Source organism: Crotalus tigris, unplaced genomic scaffold (assembly GCF_016545835.1).
Source record: "Crotalus tigris isolate CLP2741 ecotype Arizona unplaced genomic scaffold, ASM1654583v1 scf7180000024401.5802323, whole genome shotgun sequence".
Lineage (NCBI taxonomy): Eukaryota > Metazoa > Chordata > Lepidosauria > Squamata > Viperidae > Crotalus > Crotalus tigris.
Window position 1 is genome coordinate 1,857,966 of NW_024100569.1, and position 22,598 is coordinate 1,880,563.

The following is a 22,598-nucleotide window of genomic DNA, read 5'->3' on the forward strand; positions in this document are numbered from 1 at the left end:
GTTTTTCTGTTCATTCCGGCACGAATCTTTTCATTTGTCAGTCAAGTTTGTAGACAAATGAATCATGCTAGCATGATTTCTTCATTAGTCACGTTGTAATTATTTTCTGCTCAGTCATGGATGCTTTCTCAGATTTGATCAAGTTTCTTGTGTCCTTCCATATTTTGCCTTAAACTGGTATGTGGACTTCAGCTTGGCACCGTCCTAATAGAACTGACTCATAGTTATTTCTGTGGTAAAATCTGCTATCTGGTTTCTCAACGTGTTCCTTTTTTTCAATTTTATTTTCTGAGGATTAGGGAATTCCTTTTGAGTTTCTTTGGGTATTGTTTTGGAGCTTATATTATTACCAGAATTAGAGATACCATCACCAATGTTCTGCTATATATATTTCTATCAGTCTGAAGTCTCCAGCAGTCTGTCTTTCCTAATTTGAAAAATGCCCAGCGGGGAGAGATTCCTCTCCTGAATTTTTAGAAATTAGAATATAATTGAATAATAGGAATCCAGGGAGGCAGAAGCATGGCATCTCTCTATAAGCAAGAAGGGACAATTCATTCATCTCACCCTCTTGGCCATCAAGAAAATAAATAATTGTAGGTACATCACATTCCTCCCATAACATTTCATTATTTTTTTTTTACTTATTTTGGAAGCAAATTTCCTTTCATCAAACTGAATGGAAATTAAGAGGAGAAAAAAAATACTTGATATATATATATATTTGCACAGTATTATTTAAGGCTCATACTGTTCATCAAGGAAATCTTGTAGTGGCCAGCTATTGGATTCTCTGGCTCAAGTTCAGAACTTCTCACGCTCACTGACAAAGTTGGCAGAAGATCTTCTCTCTTGTTCAGCATAGAACAACTAGATAAGAATTGCATACTTGGATGAAGACACTTTAAAGCAGGGGTCTCCAAACTTGGCAACTTTAAGACTTGTGGACTTCAACTCCCAGAATTCCTCAGCCAGGGCTGGCTGAGGAATTCTGGGAGTTGAAGTCCACAAGTCTTAAAGTTGCCAAGTTTGAAGACCCCTGCTATAAACAGTGAATTGCACTTTTGTCAAGGAGCAGATTCTCCTTAATTTTGGTTAATTGTAGCAGGGTTTTTTTTCCCCTTGCCTTTCTCTTCACTGAATGAATAGCTACCCTTATGCTTTTCCATTCTGGAGCTAAATTTTATCGAAAGTTCAAAAATCAGAAGTTACCAGGCTTCTTCTGATTTTTGGCTACATACATAGCTAAGTCTCTTCGTACTACATTGGGTGTTCATGTAACTGGATTTCTTGCTCCCAAAATAACCTGAGGATCCCTAGATTAAAACTATAGTGCAGGGGTTCCCAACCAGGGGTGGTTGCACCCCCTGGGGTTACAAGATTATATTCCAGGGGGTGCAAAAACTTGGGTTTTCAAAATTATAGTGTATATGCATAATTTGCTGCGGTTATTTCGAAATTTTGTAAGAGGTGCGAGAATATATCAGAAATGTTCTAGGGGTGTGGGGTATAGAAAAGGTTGGGAACCACTGCTAGAGTGGAAGATAAATAGCCGCCTCTGTCTATCTACCTGGGTCTCATCTTGATTTTTTTTTTTCTCCTTCTTATTTCTTATGACAAAAAAGAGCAAAAAAAAAAGTTAAGATATGTGTGGAATATATTTAGCTTAAGTAGAATGAAATTTAAAAATATATGTAGTCATACAAATAGTCCTTGACTTACCACCACAATTGGAACTAGAACTTTCAATTTACTAAGTGAAGCAGTTGCTAAGTGACTTGTGTCCAGTTTTTTTGCTGCTGTTTTTAAGTGAATCACATGGTTATTAAGTGAAGCTGGCTTCCCCATTGACTTCGCTTGTTGAAAGCCAGCTGAGAAAGTTGCAAATGGTGATCATGTGGCCCTTGGGCACTGCAACCATCATAATACACACCAGTCACAGAGCAGCTACATTTTTTAAAAAACTTTTTATTTATAATACAGTTAAAACAAAAATGGACATAGCGTAACATTCCAGTACAAATATTTCTAACAATTTGTTCCTCTTCATACATATAATTCTTAATCTCTATATATACATACATATATATTTTTCTATACAATACTATATTTAATTTATTTCTGTATATACTAACATACAATTATATATGTTTCTATCTTAACACTAGCTTATAACTGGAACAGTCCTCCTTGATTCACACCAATAGTAAAATTTGTCCCAGATTTCAAAATAATCTGACTCTGTCTTGTCCTTCATTTCCATTGTGAGCCTATCCATATCTGCACACAATAGAATTTTGTATAGAATCTCTTCTTCTGTTGGAGTTTCTTTATTCCTCCAGTTTTGTGCATATGCCAGTCTAGCAGCCGTGAAGATGTGTAGCATCAAATAAAATATTCCTTTATCGTATTTCTGTGTAGTTATGCCTAATAAGAAGAGTTCTGGTTTTAACTCAATCTCCATCATTAATATTTCTTACAGCCATTTTTTAATCTTGTTCCAAAAGTCACGGGCTTTTGAGCATTCCCACCACATATGGTAATAGGTCCCTATTGCCAATTTACATTTCCAGCATATGGAAGAAAAATTTGGACCCATTTTAGCTAACCTTGTGGGTGGGAGGTGCCATCTATAGAACATTTTGTAGAGATTTTCTTTGTAGGAGGTGGCCAAAGTAAGCTTCCTATATCTTACCCATAATTCTTGCCAGATGTGCAGATCAAAGTTGAGATCAAAGTCCGAGCAGCCATATTTTCATCATGTAACTGTGGGGACCTGTGGCAGTTTTAAGTTTGAGGAGTAGTCATTAGCACTGTTGTAACCTTAAACTAGAGGTCTTCAAACTTGGCCCTTTTATGACTTGTGGACTTCAACTCCCAGAATTCCTCAGCCAAGCACACTGGCTGAGGAATTCTGGGAGTTGAAGTCCACAAGTCATAAAAGGGCCAAGTTTGAAGACCCCTGCCTTAAACAATCACAAAATGAATGGTGGTAAGTTGTATGCAATCTATTTCTAGTGCAATTTTTTTTCCTGAATCCATAATGTGAAACTGTAATGCCAGTTTCAGGAGACACAAACTATTTGGTGTATTAATATTTCAATCATATTTAAATATTTAAGCCAATTTCAAACTGCAATAAAATGAAGGAAGAGTGCAAGTGTAATGTAATAGTTAAGTTACAGGACCAGGAATGAGCTTTCAAAATTAGTAATAGTTAATGCTTTGGTGTTGGTGATGTTGAATTGGTTGAAGAGAATTTAGGCTGATTAGTTCATTATTCCCCTTGGTTTGAAGTTTATGAATCACAACATTGGGTGAAGAACAAAGTACTGATATACTGATTGCTGATATCTATCTCATATGATGATTGAGACATATTTCCAGGATGGAGTTTCCAATAATACTACTGGTATGTATGGCCTGCAGGTTTTATTCAGACTACTTTGGTTTACTGTGTGAAATACGCCAATCATGTATGTATAATTTAAAAAGATACCCATTCCAGTTAAGCTGTGAGTGAAACAAGCTTAGTTTCATTACTTGATTTGTATGTTGGCATTTTGCTTTCTAGTGCAGAAATAGGCATAGTGATGCACAGAAGCATTAATGTTCTTATTGAGTACGGCCCAACCTTCTAAACATTGTTGGATTGTTTCAGCAAAAACAGTTTAAATAGGAAGTTGACATGCCACCTATAGCATTCATTGCCTTTTTCTTTCTAAAGAAAGCTTCTAATTTTTCTCAACTTTAAGATGTGTGGACTTCAACTCCCAGAAGTCTATAGCCAGCTAATTTTGGGCTAGCTAGCTGCATACTTCTAGCTTAGCATGGTTAATAGTTTAATTAATTGTTTCACATTCATTTAACGCAGTGTTTCTCAACCTTGACAATTTTAAGGCATGTGGACTTCAACTCCCAGAATTCCACAGCCAGCAATGCTGGCTGTGGAATTCTGGGAGTTGAAGTCCACATGCCTTAAAATTGTCAAGGTTGAGAAACACTGATAACAGTTCTAGAGTTCTTGGAAGTTTTACAAAAGTAATGATTGGTGCTGGCCCTTCCTACTTTATTTTCATAAACATTTCCAATACGGTTTTATTATATCCTGTGATCGTAAGAAGTGCAGCAGTTCTCACCTTCTGAAAGATTGGCACCCTTGATTTGATTTGCATATTGTTTATGAGCATATTGTACATTTAAATCTCTGTCGGTGTTTATTTATATGCTATTGCTCCAAAGCTTTCATTTTTTTGTATTGCTAATGCTACTGCTATTGCTCAGAAGTGGAGTTTACATAGGTATATTCATTGGTATCTGGGGACAAATTTAGATTTGTTTTAGATATATTAGATCTTTGCATATAAAACTTGGCTGTTAGAGAAGAGCTTATTCCAGTGTAGTTTCATGGGAATGAATTAGAACTCTGTAGTCAATATCTTCATTAAATAAGCCATAAATATGAGCACTTGTTAGACATGCTGTATGATATTAAAGGTTGCTTTTGATGAACCAAGTTATGTGGAACAAGCCTGTTACAGGATGTAATTGCTGTAAAATGTTTTTTTCCAAAATCTTAAAAACTACCATAATAATTGAGGACTATAAAGACATTTCTCTGAAGACCTTCACAATGCAGCATGGCAGACTCTGATAATTATGCATGTAATATCTTTTGTAAAACAACTTCTTTTTATATCTTACTGCTTCCTACATACTGTTAGGGGAACTGTCATGAAGTTAGTAACTGCAGTGTCTGCAAGTACATCAACAGATGTCTGCAAGTATAGTTTCAATTTTAGCACAATATTGGTGAAGTTTTTGGAAATATTGTAGACTATTAGGTAACAGTTATATAACTTGCCAACAAAGGTGTTAAGAAACTTTTTGAACAGAGTATACATTGTAGCTGGAGTTGAACCTGTCACTTACTAAATTATGGGACAGAATTTATAACGCATTCTGGGATCATTTGATAGGAAGTACGAATCGGTTTTCTAATAATTTTGAAGCCATCATTCGGCAACTGTTCTACTTTGTAATTGTTCTATAAGTTTATAAGAATTCTGTGATAAGTGATTTGTGGATAATAACAGCACAGTGTTATATTTCTTGCCTGTGTTTGTTAAACTGCCAGTGGTTGAAGCCTTTTGGGAACAAGAAGTTCATAGAGATTGAAATCTATGGGAATAAGGAGTTCGGTAGAAGATGAATGTGGAGAACTAGTTTGGTGTAGTGGTTAAGGCATCATGCCAGAAATTGGGAGATTGTGAGTTCTAGTCCTGCCTCTTAGGCACAAAGCCAACTGGGTGACTTTGGTCCAGTCTCCCTCCCTCCCCCCCCTCTCTCCCTCCCCATCCCTCCCTCCCTCCCTCCCTCCCTCTCAGCTCTAGGAAGAAGGCAGTAACAAACCACTTCCAAATATTTTGTCAAGTAAACTGTCCAAGACTTTGCCAGGAGTCAACACTTGACTCAAAGGTGTACATGTGTAACATACATACACAGACATGCACAAACACACACACACACACACACACACACACACACACACACACACACACACGACCTTGGATTAGTTGCTTATACTACAAATAAATGAAGAAGCTTTTATGCTTCTGAAATTGGCAGAAATTGCCTCACTTATAGTGAATTATTGTAGAATATAGCAATGATTTAATATTTTAAATCAGTGGATAAGTTAAATCTGCCTGCATTTTCTTATTCAGTTGTTTCTGTGCTCTCTCTACAATAATGTACATGTTATTAGAGTGTGAATCTTAAAAAGCTGAAACATAAACTGAGGTTAATTGTATTGCTATACAGTATGTTGCTGGAATAGTGATGTGTTCCTAAGAATGTTTTGTACTCTACTGCCCTCTTTTGGTGATTAGGTAGAAATTTAGCAGCATTTTTTTTTACTTATGGTTGAGTCAAGGAAAACCATGCATTTTGATTTGGTATAGTCCAGGGGTAAGCAACCTTGACTCTTTTATGACTCGTGGACTTTATGACTTTTAGACTCCTCCATGAGTCATAAAAGAGCCAAGGTTGCCTACCCCTGGTATAGTCAATAAAATGTTCTGTTATCTATTTTGCTTTCCCTGCTTTTGTTTGTAAGTTTTACAAATGTTTATTAAATGTTTACAAAGAAATGTGATGAGTCAAATAAGACCAACATCTGACACATGGTTTTGGTTTCTGACTATAAATAAAATCATATGTGCCAAAAAATAAAAACAACAACAAAACCGGAAAGCAGTGGAATAGTTATGAAGATAATTGTATTTATTGTATATATGCTGACATTAACCTTGTGTAAGTTTGAACAAATACATTGAAAGAGAACATTTTGAGCATGTGTCAAAATATTTTACACATGTTCCTAAAATATTTTGACATACGCTCAAAATGTTCACTTTCAATGTATACATACATACATACATACATACATATATATACACACACATACATATACATATACATACACACATACATACTTGTGTATATGTATATGTATGTGAGCGCCAAAGAATTGAGGCCTTTGAATTATGGTGCAGGAGAAGACTCCTGCGAGTCCCTTGGACTGCAAGGCGTTCAAACCAGTCAGTCCTAGAAGAGATCAACCCCGACTGCTCTTTAGAAGGCCAGATCCTGAAGTTGAAACTCAAGTACTTTGGCCACCTAATGAGAAGGAAGGACTCATTGGAGAAGGGCCTAATGCTGGGAAAGATTGAAGGCAATAGAAGAAGGGGACGACAGAGAATGAGATGGCTGGATGGAGTCACTGAAGCAGTAGGTGTGAATTTAAATGGACTCCAGAAGACGGTAGAGGACAGGAAGACCTGGACGAACGTTGTCCATGGGGTCGCGATGGGTGGGACACGACTTCGCAATTAACAACAATAACATATGTATGTATACATTGAAAGAGAACATTTGGAGCGTGTGTCAAAATATTTTAGGAACATGTATATATAATAAACATAGCTTTCGTTGGCTAACTGCCGACGTCATCAGAGTGGAATGCTGGAGGTTCGGAAGCCTGCCTATAAGATCAATTGTTTTTGTGCTCTGCTCATGGAGTGTGTTACCAGTCTATCCGTCCCAGCTGATCGTATTTCTTCTAGTAGTCTCGCATCCGTCTGTATACTTGTGGGTTCGGGGATTGTCGCCTCTCCTGTTGTTGCTCTCTTTGCTTGCTTTGGGCGTAGCTGGATACCTGTTTCCATGGAATTATCCCCCAGTGTTTCCTGTCCTATGGGCGGCCATCCCCCCTGTTGTGTGTGTGACACCCCGCCTCCCATCATTGGTTCCTGCATGGATCGTGTTGGGGATTCCTCCCTTTCGCTGGTTGTAGTTCTTTGCTGTTGTATTGGCTCACGGTTATGATCTTGCGTAGGCTGTGCCTGTTGCACTCGGTGCGAGTTGTTGCGCTGTTGTTCCCACTTCCTCATTTATATGCACACACACACACACACACACACACACACATTAGAAGAATAGGCTTGTACATTAGGTCATCTATACTTTATTGACTAAGATTTTAGGCTGAGAGTTACTGATGAAAATGTAACTACTGAGTTCTTGCAACTTGAACGGAAGATTTCATCTCTTGCAAATCAGACAGATGGACTTAATAATAATAATAGTAGTAAAGTTGGAAGGGACCTTGGAGGTCATCTAGTCCAACCCCCTACACCATTTCGGACAAATGGCTGTCCAGTCTCTTCTTAAAAACTTCCAGTGCTGGAGCATTTACTGCTTCTGGAGGCAGGCTGTTCCACTGATTAATTGTTCTCACTGTCAGGAAGTTTCTCCTTGATGTTTTAATAGTCTTCTCTTGCTCCTTTTTAGACTTCTTACGCTATTAATAGATCCTCTATGATTTTGCTATGTCCCTATATATTTGTCATTATGAAACATGCTTTTAAAAAAACTAGGACATGGATAGAGAGCCAATGTCTGACATGTGTGTGTCTTTGTATAGAGATTTTTTTTGTTTCTCCTACAGCTCCTGTTTACCAGAATGAGTGATCTTATATTTTATATATTTTATGAACTTTAAATAGCCACCCATCTCACATATGTGACTCTGAACAGCATACAATAAAAACAACAACTAAAATAACCTTAAGTTATGACTTAATTAATATAACTATAAGCAAGATTATGGGAGAATGCATCAGAATCTTGCAATACAGCCAACTCGTGGGCTCCGTGTTACAAGATGGTCCAGCAAATCCCAGGCCTGCTGAAAAAAACATATTTTGAGAGATTTCTGGAAGGTCAATAGGATTGGGGAGACCCAAGGATCAGTCAATAGGAATGAGGGCAAATAATAATCCAAAGGACAGATGCCACAGCAGAAAAGGCTCTTCTCCTAGGTCTTGCCAGATGGAATTCCTTAGTAGACGGGACTGTAACATATCGCTTCTGCCAGATCTGATGGGATGGGTAGAAGTAAGTGGAGAGATCTTCAGTTAACGGGACCCTGTGTCATAAAGAGCTTGGAAGTACCTTGAATTGGACCTGGAAACAAACTAGTAACCTGTATAGCAGTGTTTCTCAACCTTGACAATTTTAAGGCATGTGGACTTCAATTCCCAGAATTCCACAGCCAGCAATACTGGCTGTGGAATTCTGGGAGTTGAAGTCCACATGTCTTAAAATTGTCAAGGTTGAGAAAGACTGCTGTATAGCTAATGGAACAGAGTTTTAAAGTGTATCCTTCTAGGCCACAGGTCGGCAACCTGCGGCTCCGGAGCCGCATGCGGCTCTTTGAGCCTTCGCCTGTGGCTCCTAGCCTCCTCTGCCTTTGCAGAGAGAGACAGAGACAGAGAAAGGCAATTGCACTTCCCTGCCCCCCCCCTCTCTCTCTGTGTGTGTGTGTGTGTGTGTTTGTGTGTGTGTGTAAAAGAGAATGCACTCACAGTGTTCTCCGAGGAGCTGAAAAGCTTACTGGGCGGAGCTCCTCCCTTTGCTGCATCTCTGCAGGAAACAGGAAGCAGGAAGGGCAGGAGAGAGCTAGCTAGCCCAGCTAAGGCTGATTCAGGAATTCTGGGAGTTGAAGTCCATGAGTCATAAAAGAGCCGAGGTTGCCTACCCCTGAGCTTGTTGGACAACAGCTTGAAGCTTGCCAGGTGAGCAGCACATAGGAGAGGGGGGGAGAGAGGGAGGGAGGGAGGGAGAGAGAGAAAGAGAGAGAGGGGGGGAAGAGGAGTGGCAGACCAAGGGCAGATAGAGAGGGAGGGAGGGAGGGAGAGAGACAGACAGAGACCCTTTTGACATCTAAAATGAAGATAACACTGCATATATCCTTTTTTTACTGTGTGTGTATGTGTATGTATATGTATATGTGTGTGTGTATATATATATATATATATATATATATATATATATATACACACACATACACATATACATATACACACACACACATATATACACACACACACATACATACACACACACAAACACACACACACACACACACACACACACAAACACACACCTATAATAAAGGTAAAAAAGGATATATGCAGTGTTATCTTCATTTTAGATATCAAAAGGGTTTTGCGGCTCCCAGTGTTTTATTTTTGGTGGGAAACGGGTCCAAGTGGCTCTTCAAGTGTTTTGGGTTGCCTACCCCTGTTCTAGGCATACATATAACTGTCCTGACACTATATTTTACACCAGTTGAAGCTATAGTCAATATTCATAGACAGACCACAATTTTCCAGTGTCAGTAATAATCATGATTTGGGCCAGGACTGAAGAAACTGCCCCATGTGTTAAACAGATCCTGATTATTTAATCATCCCACTGGCCCAAACAGGAAGAACCATGCTGTAGTTTTTTCTTCAAATAATAACTTGGGAATGGAAGGGTTGGTCTTCCATTCACTGGGAGAATGATAGTTTTGAAAATAACAGGTCGGAGGAACAAATAATGTTGAAGGTTAGCTTATACTTAAGTGGTGCTGCTTATCCAATATATCTTAATTCTTTCTGTAAAGCTGAATGAGGGCTGTTTCTCTTTTCATTCTATACTTGTTTAGCTATCTTTCTTTTGCTCATCTCCATCCAGTTTGCTCCCTCATTCTGTTTCCTTTTTAATCCAGTATAGCTACCTCTACCCCATCCAACTCTCGTTTTTCCTATTTAAGCAATAAAGATAGGTTTGTGTATATTTGTATATGTGTACTTGTGTATTTCTGTGGTGGGTGCTTGCATGTTTGAGAGAAAATAATTGAAGGATCATGAAAGTCACATTTGATCGTGGGAGGATAGAAATGTAATAAAATGAATTCTTCCTTTGCATTTACAGCATTTATTTCATTAATGAGGTGGTTTTGTTTAGAGGCAATTAATTTTAATCAGTACTTGGTAATTTGTATCATTTTTCCTTTGTGAACTCCCCATTTGTAATGACACCCCCCTGTTTTGTTATTTGACAATAAAATACAGTAATCTGCTAATTATACAGCAGCATTTAGGATGTATTTGATGTTGGTTCCTTCTTTACTAAAAATCTGCATATGGAATGAACTATCTGCCTGTTGAATGATAATTCAGAGAACTTATTTGCATTGAATTAAAAACTGCTCTGACTATAAGTATTTTAATATTTCTTAATTAACATGAATGATTAGATCTACCAGACTGGATGGCCAGGATTTTCTTTATCATTGTATATTAGAATGCTGGAAACTGATTTGCAATGTGCTGTTTCCTATTTAATACTTTTTATCAAAGTAACATTTGATTTTTTTTATTATTTTTAAGCAATAATAATAAATATGAGTATTGTTAGGTTTCTTTTTTAATTCAAAGGAACTGGATGAATATCAAAGGGAGGTGTTTAAGACATTGGTGTCCATAGATGTCATCCTCCTTTGGATATCTTATTGATGTAATTATATATCTATTATATTCCACTAAATTAATTTTGGCTTATTCCCAAATCAATTACTATAACTGCCTGTGCATTTTGGACTATTTAAGAGAATTATAGTAAATATGAAAGTAAAATATTATAGGTTGAGAGCTTTTGCTGATAACTTGGTTGTGACATTATCTCAACCGACAGATTCAGTTAGGGATTTGGTTGAAATTTTAATTCAGTATGGGAAGGTTTCTGGTTTTAAGGTAAATAATAATAAGACTAAAATATTATCGAAAAATATGTCTATGAAGGAAAAGGATATTATAGTTAAATTAACAGGTTTTGAAATAGTGAGAAAGGTCAAATATTTAACGTCCTCTAATGTTAAATTGTATAAAAATAATTATGAGACATTATGGGTAAAAGTGCAAAAGGATTTAAATCAGTGGTTCTCAACCTTTTTAATGCCGCGACCTCAACCGGTTGTAAGTCGAGGACTACTCAACCGGTCATAAGTCGAGGACTACTCAACTGGTGCAGCACCATTTGCAGAATGGGACTTTTGGCGGGCTCAGCAGGGCAGAGACAGCCTGGACAATTCCTATTGGCTTTTGAAAGCCAATAGAATTAGACTCTATTCAAGAGAGTCTATTCTATTGGCTTTCAAAAGCCAATAGAATAAAAGGGAGTAGCACAGCTAAGGAAAAGGGGGAAAAAATGGCGGACTGCATTGTTTGGCGACCCCCGTGAAATAGTCGTTCGACCCCAAATGGGGTCCCGACCCACAGGTTGAGAACCACTGATTTAAATGATTAGAAAAAATTACAATTATCTTTGTTGGGGAGAATTTCAGCAGTTAAAATGAATATAATTCCAAAGTTTCTTTTTTTATTTCAGATGATACCTATTTTGAAAAAAGATGCCAATTTGGAAGAATAGCAGAAGGGGATTAATAAATTTATTTGGGCAGGGAAAAAGCCGAGAGTTAAATTCAAAATTATGCAGGATACACGGGAAAGAGGAGGATTAAAGGCACCGAATTTAAAATTGTATTATGAAGCGGTGGCTTTAACCTTGATTAGTGATTGGCTCAACTTAACAAATAAGAATATCCTTTCTCTTGAGGGATGGGATTTATTATATGGATGGCACGCATATTTAATTTATGATATAAAAGTGTATCAGGTTTTTAAAACCCATATTTTGAGAAGTGCCTTGTTGCATGTCTGCAAAAAGTATTGTTATAGGTTAAATTATAAAATTCCAATTTGGGGGGTTCCAGGACACGTGATAGAGGGAGTATCTAGGGGAGTAAATTTGGATAAGATTTCTTATAAGGAATTACTTAGTTTGGTTGGGCAGCATTGACAACTAAAGCCTTTAACTGAGTTGAAGCAAGAAAATATTGTATATTCTTGGTTTTATTACAATCAATTGTTATTGAGGTGGAATATAGATAAAAAGGTTGGTATTACTTTAGGGGATGTGAATTTGGTAAAACAGATTAAAGATCAAAGTCGATTTCATATAAAAAGAATTTATAATGCTTTAATAGAATTGGACTCGGAAACGGAGTTAGTTAAAGATTGTATGATCAAATGGGCGCAAAATATCCAAGAGCCAATTTTATTGGATACATGGGAGACAATCTCGGTTAGAAATGTAAAATTTACTCAAGCACAAAATTTAAGAGAAAATTTTTATAAAATGTTTTATAGATGGCATTTGGATCCCCAAAAGTTGTCCCGCATGTATCCGAATTTACAGCCCAAATGTTGGAGATGTGAAAATTTAGATGCAACTTATTTTCGTATTTGGTGGACTTGTAAAGATATTAAAGCTTTTTGGATTAAGATTTGGTGGAATATTCAAAAGATTTTTAAGAAAAAGATAAAGTTTACTCCGCAATTATTTTTGTTGGATATTATTGTAGATTTGGATGTTAAAGAAACTAGTTTGATGTTGAACCTTATAACTGCTGCAAGATTATTGGTGGGGCAATATTGGAAGAAAAACTTATTGCCTACTTTGGAAGAATGGATACTTAAAGTGTCTAATTTAGCAGAAATGGCGAAAATCTCCGCCTATTTGAAGGATCATTCACAAGAAAGATATATTATGGTTTGGAGAAGATGGATTGATTATATTCAGAAGAAGTATGAAACTGAAAAGTATTACCTTGCTTTTGAATAGATAGATAATTATTAACAGTATTAATTGTATTATTTTTGTCTTAATTTGTTAATATTTGTTTTGAGAAGGAGTTAAAGTGTATTATGGTTTTGATTGATAGTTTAGTTGGTTTATGTTAGCTAGATTATGTTTGTTTATTTGTTACCTTGTAATCAGCTCTGGGAAGTGGGGGGGGGAGGGGATGGGTGGGTTTATATTGTAATTTGTAAAACTTTTAATAAAAAAAAAGAAAGTAAACTATTTTACTTTATTATTATTATTATCAACTGATCCAATATTAACTAAATTGCAAAGTTAATTTAATTATCAAATTTAAGATTAAATGATGATAAATTATCAAATATTAATTAAAGTAATTCATTTTATTCATATATAAAAAGTGATCATATTACAGTCTTATTTTAACAATAGTCAAAGTATAGTACAATTTCATTTTATGCATGTTTGTACCAGGTTCATTCAAAATCAGTATTACATCTAAAAATGTATTAAGTAGAAATGGCACATGCCTTTTCTTTGTATCTTAGCTAATGGATGCTGTTTAAATGGTGCTTGAAATTTTTTTTTCTTGTAACTAAATCAATATTTTCCATCCCCTTTGCAGGTTATTGAAACTTTATCCAAACTTTCTCGCACCCCTACTGCTTTAAGCACTGGAATAAGGTACAATATAGTTAGGATTTTTAAAAAAAAAACTTTGATTTTTGTTTATAATGCAAATATTTGCTTAGAAAATGAACTGCAAATCATTTTTGTTTCAAAGTATTTCCACTTTTTAAAAAGTTACGTTTTACAATTGAATGATCTGATTGAAATTAGTTACGTTAATATACAGTATCCAGATGAAATGAAAAATGCAATACTTGCTCAGACATGCCAGTAAAGCCATTTATATGATCATCTATTTATTTATTCAAGCAAAGGACTTATATGGTCACCTATCTTATCTATGGTAACTCTGGCTGGCTCACAAAAGCAGCAAAAAAAAAAAAAAAAAAAAAAAAAAAAAAAAAGAGAAAAGAACAATAATATGATTGAATCAGATTGTTCTTTATGATAATTAATAACCTTTGTTTCTTTGTTTTTTTGTTTTGTTTCCATAGGCCCTTTCCTACAGAAGAGAGTGTTAATGATGAAGACATATACAAAGGCCTTCCAGATTTAATAGAGTAGGTCATATTGTGTATTAATTGTGGGTTCTAATTTGTAGGGTGTTGACATTATGCTGATCATGTGGAGAACAATATTTCAATCAGCTTTTTGCTGTTTACTTTAAATTCTTTTAAGTTATTAAGCTTGTAATTAATTTTTAGTTGAAGACAAACTCACCTGATGAAGACTTCAAATTTGCCATTCAAGAGGTCTCTAGCAGCCTTATAAGATAATTAATAGGGATCATGGCATCTATCCTGTTTTTTAAAAAAGGACAAAAATAAGTGTGTTAAACCTCTGTTAAGCTTATGCCTTCATCATACCTTCCAACTCACAAAGAACCCCCAAAAAAATATCTGTACCTCTTTTGATGTCATCAGTTTCAAATTTCCTCAGGATAACAAAATTGTTCCAGTTCCTGCATATTTACCTGTATTTGAATTCAGATTATGCAGCTCTTGCAGAAAAGAAAGAAAAATATTTATTTTAGCACATTAATTCTTCAAATACAGTGCATTGTCTTTGCTTATTTCTAAATAACAGAATAACATACTTAAAATGAGTTGAAATGAAGACCGAGCAAAGCTGCCTATGTTTTGACTTTTTCCTTCATGCTTCTTTTAACCTATTTAATCTTTTTACTTCATATTTTGCTGGTGGTTAGGTTAGGAAAGGAGTAAGATAAAGTAATTTTAGTTTTTATATATGTCTGTGTATATATATATATATATATATATATATATATATATATATATATATGTATGTATATGTATGTATTTGTATAGAGTAATTTTAGTTTTTAAATTTATATATATGTATGTATGTATATATATGTGTATATTATAACAACAACAACAATAATAAGCCAAACCATGGAATAGAGGTACAAGGTATTCTACTTCCAAATTCTAATTTCAATTTTTATGACATCCAGAGCCTCATGAATTAGTGCCACTGTCATAAATTGGGTAATCAATTTAATGACTGTTTGTTCAGTGACCATTTGAAGTTGTGATGTTGCTGAACAAGTGACACTTAGGACTGATCCTTGAAGTTCCAGCCATCGTACCACCTCTGAGGTCATAGGATTGCAACTCAGGCACTTAGCAACTAGCTCATATTTACAACAGTTGGAGCATCCTGCTATATCATGTGATGAGCATTTGTGACTTCCCTGCAGTCAAACAGGGCAATTGCTTAGTAACCCACAATATATATAAAATATAATATATCAACTCCCAGGTCCCCAATAAAAAATGTTTTTTCTCCTGATTGGCGAAGAGTTCCCCCATCCTGATTTATTGTTACAAAAATGAGTATAATATAGCCTTTTACTGAGCATAAGTTATCTCTCCTACATTTGTGGTACTGATGAGAGAAGAAATTACAGTTCTAGCCTAGCTTGTTGTTCTTTTTGAACCTAGGGACAATGTATTGATAGTAATTATGATTCCATAGGTTTCTTGTATTCACTAACCACTGTTAAGCTTTACCATAGTTTAGTGTTCAGGTGATCTCAGCAACCTAAAGCCAAGCCAGATGTTTCCAGTCTGCCTTCTGACAGTGCCCTAAAATGGAGAGGAGACTAGAGGGAAGATATGCATTATTTTGTGATACTCTTCTAGATTTTTAAAATAAGTCCGACGGTATTATGCCTTCTTAATTTTCTCCTTTCCCATTGTATTCTAGTGAAACGAGAGTGAACGAAGATGAAGATCTTTATGATTGTGTTTATGGAGAAGATGAAGGTGATGAAGTATATGAAGACCTAATGAAAGCGGAAGCAGCACATCAACTTGTAAGATGTGAAAAGATTCAGCTGGGCACAAAAGAAATAATATATTTAGACCATAATCCAAAATTAAACACATTTCAGTCCCATGGATTTCCAATGGAGTATTAAGAGCCAATTAATCATATTGAAGCCCTTAGCAACTTGGCTCCAATTTCCTTCCTAATAAGCTTCCACTTACTGGAAGTATCATCTCCCTGGTAATTTTTTTCTTTTCACAGAAATATTTTGGCCTATCCTCATTCTGCTTCCTTACTTGCTCAATTAAGTGAGTGTTTGAAATACCTAACTTGCCTGATAACGAACATACCAGTATAACAGTGTTTTGAAATGTCCTGTTCTCATTTAAGAAGTTTTAAAACATGAAACACAGAGAATAAAACTTCATTGGTTCTTTTGCCTGCATTGGCTCTGCCCCTTCTCATGGCTTCCCTCAACATTTCCCCCCCAATTTCCCGCAGTGGTCTCTTTTTCTCTTCCTTCTACCATTTCTTTAATTGATTGATATCCTGACCTGTGAAGACGGGGTTTAGATCCGCTGCCACAGCCTTTTCTCATAATCTCAAAGGGTCCACACGGGATACAGTGGGAGAAGCACATTTCTCATTTACTGTATTTCCAGAAATCCTGAGAGAGATTCTGCTTCGATTGTTCTTTAAATTGGCAAGGTGTAGGGCAAGACAGATGTTCCTGTAGACAGCATGTTGCTGAATTCAGGTCTACAACAAGATAGATTAGGATGCTGACTATCACTGACAGTTGGTAGAGAAATATGGTCCGCCTGAAAAATACCCAGAAGTGCGCTCATATTCAAGTAAACTCTTATTGACTTGGCAGAAATGTCCTGAGAATGACATAAGAACCTGCTGTCTTTCGGAAATAAAACAGACTGAAGAGAAATACACCGAAACACTGGAATCAATCGAAAAGGTAAAGTGATGTGCTAAAACAATCAGGAACTCATTTCCCACTTATTGCCAGGGGAGCTCGGAGAGCAGAGAAGTTTCGGGCAGGGATGTATACATAATGGAGGTGTGCACAAAATAGAAAACATGTTTGGTTTTGACCTTGAAATAAAACAGCTTCATCCAGAATGTTTCTTCAAAGAGTTCTGAGTTTGCTGTGTTCAAAAGACAGCACTGTTGATCTCAGAGGGAACTTGAGACCAGTTAGCAACCTCCCCCCCCCTTTTTTTTTCCACCACTGGGCCACAAAGATAAGCAGTGCATAAAATTTGGTAAATTTATTTATATTCATTACCTGCCATAATCCAAGATCTTCAGTGATTTTAAAGTAAGAAAGTATTAGATTCATCTGGATTTTTAAAAAAATCCTGTCTTTATTATTTTTATAAATAATTCAAGGTGGTGAATACATACAATGCTCCTTCCTCCTCCTATTTTCCCCACAACAACAATCATGTGAGGTGGGCTGGACTGAGAGAGAGTGATTGGCCCAAAGTCATCCAGTCAGCTTGCATACCTAAGACAGAACTATAACTCATCCTCTCCCTGTTTCTAGCATGGTGCCTTAAATAGATCAAATTGGCTATATACTATATGTATGGTGTATGTTATTTATTTATTTACTTAAATTAGTTATGGGAAACAATGGCAATATATTCTATTGTAGTGATGGCAAACCTTTTAGAGACAGAGTGCCCCAAAACCACCCTGCCTGCTCTGCCCCTACCCCGCCCACTCTGGCCCCACTCCACCTGCCCCTCGCCCACCCGCAGGGCCAGCCACTGCCTCCATGGCCTGCCGCAAATCGCCCAGGTGGCCCAGCAGTGCCATAGCAGCCACGCCCTCTGTCCCCATCCCGCAGCATCAACTGCATGTGACAGGGCGCGAGAGTGGAGTCGTGTCCTGGCTGCCATGTCCTTGGCTGCACTACTCTGCATGGGTCACGCTTGGGGGTGAATCTCCTCCGGGGCGGTTGCTGGTGAGGAGGGGGCCATGGTGGGAGGCGAGGCTGGAGTGACGGCACATGTGCCCACAGAGAGGGCTCTGAGTGCCGCCTCTGGCATGCATGCCATAGGTTCACCACCACTGTTCTATTGTCTTCCATTGAAATATCTATAATTTGTCAAAAAACCCAACAACTATCCACTTCTCAACAGAGAGTACAGATAGATGTTTTTTTCTGTTTAAGTACATCTCTGGATCAAGAGTTTGTTACAGAACATAGCTGATAATCTCTGTAGCATTTCTGTCAGTGAGTATATCCTGTCTGTTAATTTTTTTAAAAAAGTTTTTTTAAACAATTTTTCAGCCAATTATTTTCTGCTTTCGGTGAAAACATATGTGGTTTGGAAGGATCAAACCACATATGCAAATGTTTGTTAAACTTGGCAGATAATTGAATAAACTGTTTTGGTGCTGAAGCATTTTGAAATCCCTAATATACTGCAACTTTCTAAACTTTACTGCTGGATACATTAAATATTAAATAATCAGTTTTTCATCTTAAGAGTATGTTGCTGTTATACGCTTATTTTATATCACAGTATATTTCACTGCATGGCAAACTCATTTTTCTTTTCTTTTTTAAAAGTTATATATATCTACTCAATAAGCAGTTTCAAAACTGTATGGCTTGAGAAATAATTAAATGTAAGATTGAAAAATCCACCTTCTCCCTGACCTCCTTATAATCTCTCAATGGAAATTCTAGTACTGATTCTATTTTTCCCCCCCAGGAATATTCTGTTGTGGAATATGTTGCAAGTTATTAAATGATTTAGATCAGTGTTTCTCAACCTCAGGAACTTTAAATTATGTGGACTTCATCTCCAAGAATTTTTCAAAGTTTTGAGGTTGAGAAACCCTGATGGAGATAAAAGGGAATTTTAATGCACAGTGATATTTTCTTTCAGGAAAAAAACCAAGGCAAAGACAATAAAGCACTTTTCAAAAAATTACAAGAGTTTGCTACCAAAATGATCTTTGCTTCAAATATTTCTTTTTATTGCTATACTAGATACACATGCAATGACCCAATGGAGAAATAACTTATAACCTCCTTAAATATCCATTATAAAATCTGGTTTTAATTAGTTTATTACTGCTAACGTTTGGGGGAATTTGATCATTTAGCTTTACTGTAAAGATACAGTGCTATACCTTTTGTTCGTTGGAATTAATCAGAGGAAAATATCATCTTTATGTATCAGAAGTTTGGTAAATGCTTTGGTAAAGAGGAGGGAAGTAGGGAAGGTATTAGAGAGGGTGGATGCAGCGTGGGGGGAAGGAGCAAACGGCACTATGGTTATGGTTATGGTTATTTTGTAAAGTGAATTTTGTTGTATATGTTGAATAAATAGAAAATAAAAAAAAATATTAAAAAAAACCATTTAACACTTAATATGCAAGGCTGGGAACTTGATCAAATGATAAGGTGTTCTAAGACGCATATATTTAAAACAAGAGTGGACATCAAACATCCTAAAAGGAAGTTCCATTGGGCAAAATGTATAATATTACTTCTCTGTGTTTTTCTCTTTACAGTTTTTTATGGTGCCATTGAAAAGATTTCTGACCCCATCAGAATTTGAAACAGTATTCATCAACATTCCCGTATGTAATATTTCCAGAGCTTATGATATTCATGTGAAGGCTGCCTACAAGGCATTTCTGGAGAAATTAGGTAGAATGGAGACAAATAGGACGTACAGAAAGGATCCTTTGAGACTTAACAGTTGAATTGATAGATGAGCTTAGCGAATGGAAATTATAGCTTAGCTACTGGTCTTACTCCTCCCTCCTTACATACCCACTTTCTTACTGCTGTTACTACTTTGTCTAGCCCACTTCCTTAAGGAGGAAGAGAAGATTAAGACTTCCTGCAGGGAAGTTGGGAAGAAATGAACACATTTTTCATTTCATACAAGACTTCAAAGGGATAACAGCAACAAAAGTGTTAAGCTTTCTTTTCCCCAGAAAAAGCCATTCAACCTAGGGTCCTTTGTTGTCACTGGCCAGGAAAATGTAGGTTTGGGGAGACTCCATTGGTGAGCCACTATTGGCTTAACCTTATCCTTGCCATTTAGTCACCCAAACTAAAGAGACAGAATTAAGGACAAGGCTAGCGTATGGTTTATTGACTTGTTTATTTGTCTACTAGGCCTAGAACAGTGGTTCTCAACCTGTGGGTCGGGACCCCATATGGGGTCGAACAACCATTTCACGGGGGTCGCCAAACAACGCAGTCCGCCATTTTTTTCCCCTTTTCCTTAGCTGTGCTATTCCCTTTTATTCTATTGGCTTTTGAAAGCCAATAGAATACACTCTCTTGAATAGAGTCTAATTCTATTGGCTTTCAAAAGCCAATAGGAATTGTCCAGGCTGTCTCTGCCCTGCTGAACCCGCCAAAAGTCCCATTCTGCAAACAGTGCTGCACCAGTTGAGTAGTCCTCGACTTACGACCGGTTGAGTAGTCCTCGACTTACAACTGTTTGGGGGGTCGCGGCATTAAAAAGGTTGAGAACCACTGACCTAGAATGTGACTTTAAAATGTCATCTCAAAACACTTGGTGGGGTAGAAGAGGGATGGTATCTTTCCCCCTAATCTGTGGGTGAGTTTCATTTTTTAAAGATAGAAGATGAGAGCCATGAAAATATACAATATGTTAAATAACTAAGCAAATTCATAACTTTTTCTAATTGTCTAGATTAACTGTCTGATGGACTTGAATGGATTAGTTAATTAATTGTACTTAAAAAAATTCAGCCAACTTTTTTTTTCTTTTTATGTAGAGTTTATGCAAAGGGCATAAGGGATTCATTGTTCTATCATTCTCTTCACCATTGTGTTTAGAATTTCTCCTCTCATATACTGCTTGAGTAGTTTATCCTGCTTTAAAAAATAAAAACAAAGTCAGATCTTCAAAAAACACCACCGAGAAAGCGTTATGGTCAGTTAGGGTGATCATGGCATGGGAAATAGTAGATGCTTCTCTCTTCTCTGTATTAGAAGCTGCTAGTCAGCAATCAGTAAATTCCTTGTCTGTTGACGAAGGGTTTTGTCTCAAAATTGTGTCTCCTGCCAGGAAAATTGAACAACTTTCCTCAGGAGGCTTTTGATAGGTGTTGCATTGAGCATTTACACATTCACCTCTGTCCTTGCAGGCAATTTTTCAGTGTCAGTAGAAAAAGAAAGTTCTGGCCATAGGTATATCTATTTTGTTTGAAGTGGAAAAACAGGAACAAACAAACATTTGAATTTATGACTCAGTTGTGTGGATTAGAACTTTAGTTAATTGTAAGAAATTTACAGTTTATTTAACTTTTGAGGAGCAAGACATTAGTACTAAATTTATATAAGTAAACTAAATTGCCTCCAGGTCCCTGTGTTTAGACATTAGACCTGATTGCAATCAGGAATCTAAAATGGAATTAAGATATTTTCTGAGTTTATTTTGATCAAGTAAATTCTTATGCAACCAGGGATCTGGGAAGAAAGAGACTGAGAATGATAATACCTTTCTAGATTCCAGTATGAAATAGTCTAACTACTGTATTTCATTGTATGAAAATAATAACTTTACAATGGAAGCTGATATGATAGCACTGAAGATTCTTATAAAAGATTTATAGGTTATATTTTTGTTTCAGGATTTGGTGAAGATCCACAGAACTTTAACACAGGATATTCATGAATCCATTGTAAGCAAAAGTGACCAGAATTTGTATAAAATTTTTATTAGCTACAAGGAAAGGTAATAGTTGTTTATATGTATATCTATATCTATAGTGTATATTGTCAAAATGTGAACCTGGCTGTTGGTATTAATTTATCCTAATTGTATCTAATGTAATTTAAGTAAACATTTAAATGTTCAAATATGAATGTTTTTCATATTTAGTATTAATCTGTAATACATGATTTCAGTGCATTAAAAACTCATGGAAAGTTATTCTGTAGAATATGCTATATCCATCCCTTTTTCCTTTTGTATATTTTGTTATGGTTTTCTTGGATATTAACCTTATTTGATATATATCACATTTTCTGATTTCTAAAAATACAGGAAGAGAGTTATGGTTGGGATTGGCTACAGAAACTTCATCATATCCATTCCTTCATGTTATTACTCCAGGGTGGGGAATATATGGGAAAATTTAATACTTTCTATAGCCAGGACACAATTGATGCAATCACTAATTGCAATCATGTGATTCCTTGCCTTCTGCATTGAGCTTTCTGCGGATTGTATTACAAGTAGTCCTTGATTTACGACTGTTTATTCAACTGTTTGAAATTATGACAGCACTGAACAAAGGAAACTTATGACTTGTACCCAAAGTTACAGCCACTGCAGAACCTCTGTTGTCATGTGATTATCAGATGTTTGGCAATTTGCCTGCCCTTACAACTGATCAAAGAACACTACAGCAGCCTCCATCCACCTGCCTTGGCCAAAGCCTGGGCCAAAGGGAGGTGCAGTGCAGGCCTGGGCCTACTGTGCACCAGACCTCTTAAGGCCTGTCCCACCCTCTGAGGCAACTCATGCTCTGCTTAGCAATCCATATGATTGCTTATGACCACAACTGGGAGAGCAGGGATTGTGGTCGTT

At 36.5% G+C, this 22,598-nt stretch overlaps 1 protein-coding gene across 1 annotated transcript in view; it reads left to right on the forward strand.

Moving 5' to 3' along the window:
* Nucleotides 1–22,598, forward strand: part of VAV3 (vav guanine nucleotide exchange factor 3) — a 187,581-nt gene that overhangs the window by 71,985 nt on the left and 92,998 nt on the right. Inside the window, exons 3-8 of the mRNA XM_039329572.1 lie at nucleotides 13,682–13,740; nucleotides 14,181–14,246; nucleotides 15,919–16,027; nucleotides 16,859–16,951; nucleotides 19,531–19,599; nucleotides 21,637–21,740. Of these exons, the coding sequence (XP_039185506.1) occupies nucleotides 13,682–13,740; nucleotides 14,181–14,246; nucleotides 15,919–16,027; nucleotides 16,859–16,951; nucleotides 19,531–19,599; nucleotides 21,637–21,740 (500 nt within the window). The remainder of the gene's footprint in view (nucleotides 1–13,681; nucleotides 13,741–14,180; nucleotides 14,247–15,918; nucleotides 16,028–16,858; nucleotides 16,952–19,530; nucleotides 19,600–21,636; nucleotides 21,741–22,598) is intronic.